General features: G+C 34.9%; 1 protein-coding gene across 1 annotated transcript; it reads left to right on the top strand.

The window, feature by feature from the left end:
- The first annotated feature begins 1,534 nt into the window (after positions 1 to 1,534).
- On the top strand, positions 1,535 to 3,606 carry LOC132033412 (probable WRKY transcription factor 7). The gene is made up of 3 exons (XM_059423382.1): positions 1,535 to 2,529; positions 2,775 to 2,900; positions 3,131 to 3,606. The coding sequence occupies exons 1-3, from the start codon at positions 1,724 to 1,726 to the stop codon at positions 3,291 to 3,293; spliced, it is 1,095 nt and encodes a 364-aa protein (XP_059279365.1). The 5' UTR covers positions 1,535 to 1,723; the 3' UTR covers positions 3,294 to 3,606.
- Positions 3,607 to 6,388: the final 2,782 nt, after the last annotated feature.

Genomic DNA, 6,388 nt, shown 5'->3' with positions numbered 1-6,388 from the left:
AATATTTACCATATCTCAATTTATGTGACATTATTTAATCGAGCATAAGCTTCAAGAAAAAAAAATGAAAATTTATGAAATTTGTGGATAAAATAAGATCTAGACATTTGTTTGGTCATAATCATCTTATTGGAGGTGAAACGAGATTTTGAAGTTAAATTATCTTTTTGGACAGACTTAAATAGGAAAGTCTGTGACATAGAGATTAAAAAATAATATTAAAAGCGTTAGAAAAACATGAAGTTTTTAACTCGTAGTCTTAAATTAAGGTTAGTTACACTAAATATCTCGATAATATGATTTAGTTTCGGATACTCCTACATATTAAAATCAAATATTTACACCACCTTATATTAGCTATACTTAAACTATCCATGGGATTTATCCACAATTAAATATGTTAAAAATAAAATAAATTTATAAAAAATTTAAACTGTGCCAAATAAATGAAAACCTAGAGTAATAACTTTTTTTTTATGAAGATCTCTCTGATTTGTTTTTTCTTTTCAAAAATGGAGAGGGAGTATAAAGTGGGAAATCGATTCACTCACCAATAAACTAAAAGTCCATGTAGTTTTGATTGCACTATTAAAATTTATGTGAACAAATAGATTTCAAATTAATTTGCTTAATGGAAAAAGAAGATAAAAGACTTCCCTACCAGCCTATACCCCAAATAGACTTTTGCATTAAAAGATGTTAAGAGTCAACTCTACCTCACTGGCTCCAACCTAACACTCTCATTTCACCCCCCATTCATCTAACGGCTCATTACTACCTTTTGACTTTCTGCCTCTTCCATTTTCCCCCCGTTAACCGGTACCCCACACAACCTAAAATACTGCTTTAGTCAATGCCCTCTTTTTCTCTCCTACAAAGAAATGAATAATCTACGTGTCTACTTCTCATTCCTTTACTGGCCTATAAGGTCAAAAGCGACAGTTCAGTCATTTACTCGAGACCAATAAAAGTTACGATGGATGGATAAAATCTTCTGCCTTAATTAGTGGTTTTAAGTGTGACCATGAATATATCAAAAAATATCTATATCTTAATTTATGTGATACGATTTTTTTAATCAATCTTAAAGATGATGTCACTTTTCTATAATTATAAATAACTTAAGATATTTTTGCTCCTAATAAAATATTTTTCATTTTATTTGAAAATTTGAAGTTAGAGTTGTGTTTGGTTATAGTTTTTGGAAAGAATATTTTATTGTTTGAATGTTCTAGAGTGAAAATCAATTTTTAGGTATTTTTCAAATTTTAAAGATAACTTCTAGTTGTATTTGAAATTTTCATGATCAAATGTTAATTTTCAAATAATGTGAAAAATATTTTTGAAAAAAGTGAAATTCTCATAGCCAAAAGGTTAGTCACGCAAAATTTAAGGTTTGTTTTAATCATATATTTTTAAAGTTTTTCTTTATTTTTTAAATTTTATATCTAATCAGACGACGTCACATAAATTAGGAGATAGAGAGAGTAGTAAAAAAAAAGTCATTCACGTCGACAATGCTACAAAATAAAAGGAGAGAAAAACACAAAAGAAAAAGAGAAAAAGGGGCATCATAAGTTTGACTCTCTCCCCATTGATTAGAACAAGAATTTCCTCAATTTTCTCTCTCTCCTTCTCTATATCTTCTTTGCCTTTCATTATCTTCAATCACTCCCTTCACTCCTTCTATCAAGTTTTTCCTCATTTCTATGTTGTGAAAAACATGGCTGTAGAGTTAATGTCCAGTGGTTACAGAACCGATAGTTTTTCATCAAAAATGGAAGAAACCGCCGTTCAAGAAGCAGCAACAGCAGGCCTTCAAAGCGTTGAGAAATTAATCAGATTACTATCTCAATCTCATCAACACCAACAACAGCAACAACAAAAACCAAATTTTCAAGATTCATCATCATCTTCTTCTTTGCCTAATAATTCCTCTGTTAACCCTGATTATCGAGAAGTAGCTGATGCTGCTGTAAACAAATTCAAAAAGTTCATTTCTTTACTTGATAAAAACAGAACTGGCCATGCCAGATTCCGTAGAGGCCCGATTCCTAAGCCCCACCAAAACAAATATCAATTAGATCAACAACAACAACAACCCGTTAAGACTCAAACCCCCCGAATCGAAGAACCTGAAAAGCCACAAGTTGTTACTATTCCTACTACTACTAAAGTTTACTGTCCAACTCCAATTCAGAGATTACCTCCGTTACCACATAACCATCATCTTCAACTAGTGAAAAATGGTTCAATTGAAAGAAAAGACGTATCAACTACAATCAATTTTGCTTCTGCATCGCCAGCGAATTCGTTTATGTCATCTTTAACAGGGGATACAGAGAGCTCTTTGCAACAGTCTTTGTCTTCTGGATTTCAGATAACTAATCTTTCTCAGGTTTCATCTGCTGGTCGGCCACCTCTTTCTACTTCTTCATTTAAGAGGAAGTGTAGTTCTATGGACGATGCTGCTCTTAAGTGTAACAGTGCTGGTGGATCCTCTGGCCGTTGCCACTGCCCTAAGAAAAGGTAAAAATCAACCTCTGGATATCATTTTTACAAAAAAATTTTATTATATCTCACGCGATATTTGTTGTGTGTTTATTTAACGAATAAGTTGACCCAAAGTTTGTAGATCCAAATATACAGATCTTTTCTAAAGTTTTATTATATCTTTTCTATTTTTACCACTTGAATCCATAAATATACAGATCTTTTCATTTTTTTCTGGAATTATAACTGATTTCTGTTTGTTTAATGGATAATTTATTCAGGAAATCAAGAGTCAAAAGAGTGGTGAGAGTCCCTGCTATTAGCATGAAAATGGCTGATATTCCACCTGATGATTATTCTTGGAGAAAGTATGGTCAAAAGCCCATTAAGGGTTCCCCTCATCCAAGGTAAATTTCCTAACTTTATTTTTTGAAATAATTACCTTTTTGGACCGTCCAATAAAAATAATAATAGCAGGCAATTATATTTATATTTTGTATATTAAGTATAAATATACATATAATATCCATAATCAGTATATGTTTCGTATATTTTAACCATCGCCGAGCCCTGTTTTTCCCTTTTGTTGAACTTGAATTTTGCTTGAATCTAAATTTTGTTGGTCTGAAATTTTCAGGGGATATTACAAATGTAGCAGTGTCCGAGGATGTCCAGCACGTAAACATGTGGAGAGAGCATTGGATGATGCTGCTATGTTGATTGTTACATATGAAGGAGAACACAATCATTCACATTCCATTACAGAGACACCAGCTCCTCATGTCCTTGAATCTTCTTAATCTTGATGATAATCAATTTCCCCTACCTATTTCAATGGCTCAGATCTTCTTTGGAACCGTGAGAGTAAATCAGCACCGTTGAAGATGCAAATGATCTAATGGTCAACGCCTAGAGGAAAAATGAAAAAAGAAGCAGCACATTTGTTTAATTTTTATTCTCTGTGTATTTGTCGTTGAAAAACTTTCGATTATGCGTGGAAAAAATGAAAGGAGATAGAGCAAATTGTGGATTTGGTGGGAATTGAATCATGCAACATAGTGGGTACTTTTCTTTTTCCAAATTTTATACTACTTTTTTCCTCTTTTAATACTATACATATCTTGTTGGAAGATTATTTTTCTATTTTTAATTACTAATGGGTACTGATTTGACGTTTAATTGTTTATACACGTTAGGTGGTTCTAGCAAGTAAGTCCACTTATTCCAGCTTCCACTAAAAAACAATAAAGAAAGAGTTTTGCATCGCACCGCAATAGTTAGTCAATGGGGAAAAAGGATTAAAGAATTTAATCAAGTTGGGATTAGTTTAATCAAGAACGTGTCGTAAGTGGGACGTTTGACAAACTTTTAAGTTATATTTTTATAAAGGGAATATTTGATCAATGGGTGTAATGGGTGGGTGTTACATCAGTTTGGACTTTTTTGAGATAGTATTATTCAATGTATCGTCCAGCTGATTGTGGATAAATTGTTTTGGCTAATAAATTATTTCCAAGAATAATTATTGAGGGAGAGATGTTGGTTCGAGATGAATATTTGGAAATTAACACTCCCTTGTGATTGACCCAAAGACAGATAGCGATTTGGGTGGTGTGCGTGGGACACAACTTGCATAGCTTTAATGTGTGTTTATGCAAAGTCAATATTGAAACAGTGGTTTTATGATTGCTCAACGTCCTGAACATGTATATGTATATATATTAAATAAATACATATATGTCACGACTCCACTCGTGGAATCAAGCGAGCACCCACACTGATTCCTCTGGTGGGCGAACTCTTCCGCATTTTTCAACGTCCAATTCAAACATAAGAGAGTAAATATCAGGATAAAGTAGTCTCAAATCATAAATAACTAAACATGCGGAATACCAATACAAATCCCCAGAATATGGTCTGAATAGTACAAGAGCTACTTACATAAGTTTGGAAATACAAGTTTGAAATACTTAAATTGTCTTAGAATAGGAAATAAGACAAGTAATATAGAGGAGTCTCCGGGCAGCGTGATCCATCAAAAGCTCACCCTCGACTCTCTATAAGCTGAGCCTTGGGATCACTTAATAGGTGGAGGTGTAACCTACTATGAACTCTGCACTTAGAAAAAGAGTACAGCAAGATAGTATTAGTAAAAACACCATGTACCAGTAGGTATCATAGGCCGACAACAATTAGATCACATATATATAAGAAAGAAACTGAAAGGTAGGAATGCTAGCAATCAAGTACAAATCACTACACAATCCAAGATCAGAACATTACACGTGATATAAATGCCATAGCAGAATCAATAATATAGATGAATGAAGTAGATGAGTGCACATGCAATGCAATGAGATGCACTGGCCAACTGTTTGTCTCCGTACACACAGGCTACAGACAAATATCTTCCACGTCTTGATAGTCATGACCCATGGGGCACCCGCGAAGTCCATGTACTAGACACTCCGCGCACAGCCCAAAGATGACTTCCACAATAACAAGCCACTTTGCACATAGCTCAGAGATGACTTCCATAACGAACTTATCCATAAACTCCTGCTCCAGTCACAATCTCGGATGTCTCCTTTCTCACTTATCATCACCAACACCAAATCACAGTTCATATCAATGATCATGCAAATGTGTATGAATGCGATGCATGATATCAATATAGAGTGTAAGTATCTTATTCGTGCCTCTACATGAGCACATATCACAATACCAATCCTAAATCATTGTTCTTTCCTTTATCGATGATAAGTGACAAGATAAGTGAGAGATGAATGCATTACAAACACAACATAGTAAATGGGCAACAAGCCAAATCACAATAAACAAGGCAACAAGCCCACAAAGTTATCAACAATACCAACCTAAGAGTATCCATCCCAACTTCATACCCGAAGGCTTAACATGCTTTCTCCGTCAATCACTAACTTCTACATATGTTTCGTTAATCGAAGTCTAACCGAAAGGTAAGCTGTAACCTACCTCGATGCCGAGCTGGTGCCACGAACCGTCAAACATGACCCTTGCCTTTCCGAAGAGCCTCCGAATACTTAAAGTCTAGTAATTATCGAAATCTAAGTTAAAAACGGGGATTACGGTACCCATATTGCTTTACATTCGTTTGAATCGAAAATCAGCTGTAGAAAGAGGAAAATCAGACCCACAAGGGCGAAACAGGTATTCCAAGAGTGGAATTGGTAACCCAACGTTCTGGAAGTTCAATTCTATTCTCCAATTGCTAATAAAGCTCAATTATTGATCAATTATATCATTCAAATGGTAACCCCCAATTTAGGCATGAACCCTAGTTTTCCTATAATCAAATCATTAACTCAAATTAGAGATTTAAGCTTATTACTACTAATTAATGGAATTTCATGCTTAGATTAGCAAGACTCATCAATTAAACTTACATTCATAGCTTAAAATTCAATTAACAAACTAAGGTTAAAACTCATCTTCTCTAACTAGCTTTTCTAGATTCCACCATAGATTCCTAGCTTAGGAAGGTAAATAAACAAGAACAAGATGAAGGACACTTACCCCAAGATGAATCAACTCTGAATACACTTCAAATCGCCCTTGAGTCACATGGAGAATTAATTTTGGGAATGGGAAAAGAATGGTTCGAATTAGGACATTTAATAATTTTGGTTCAGCGATTCTCGCTGCAGCGGAAGAGGGTCTGCCGCCGCGATCTCGCCTCAGCAGAGGACCATCCCAGGCGGATCTCATTAATGTGATAGGCATTCGCGCCTGCGGAACAAGCCTCGATGAGGCGACCGGGTCAACCCCCAACGGTCAAAAATCAACTTTCCAACCATTAGTACAAAACGCTCCCAAATGCCTCGGCAACAGAACTGAATACCCCCACCAAGTCATA

The sequence above is a fragment of the Lycium ferocissimum genome, chromosome 10, assembly GCF_029784015.1.
Source record: "Lycium ferocissimum isolate CSIRO_LF1 chromosome 10, AGI_CSIRO_Lferr_CH_V1, whole genome shotgun sequence".
Lineage (NCBI taxonomy): Eukaryota > Viridiplantae > Streptophyta > Magnoliopsida > Solanales > Solanaceae > Lycium > Lycium ferocissimum.
The sequence above is the reverse complement of the archived record's forward strand: the minus strand, read 5'-3'. Positions and strand labels throughout refer to the sequence as shown.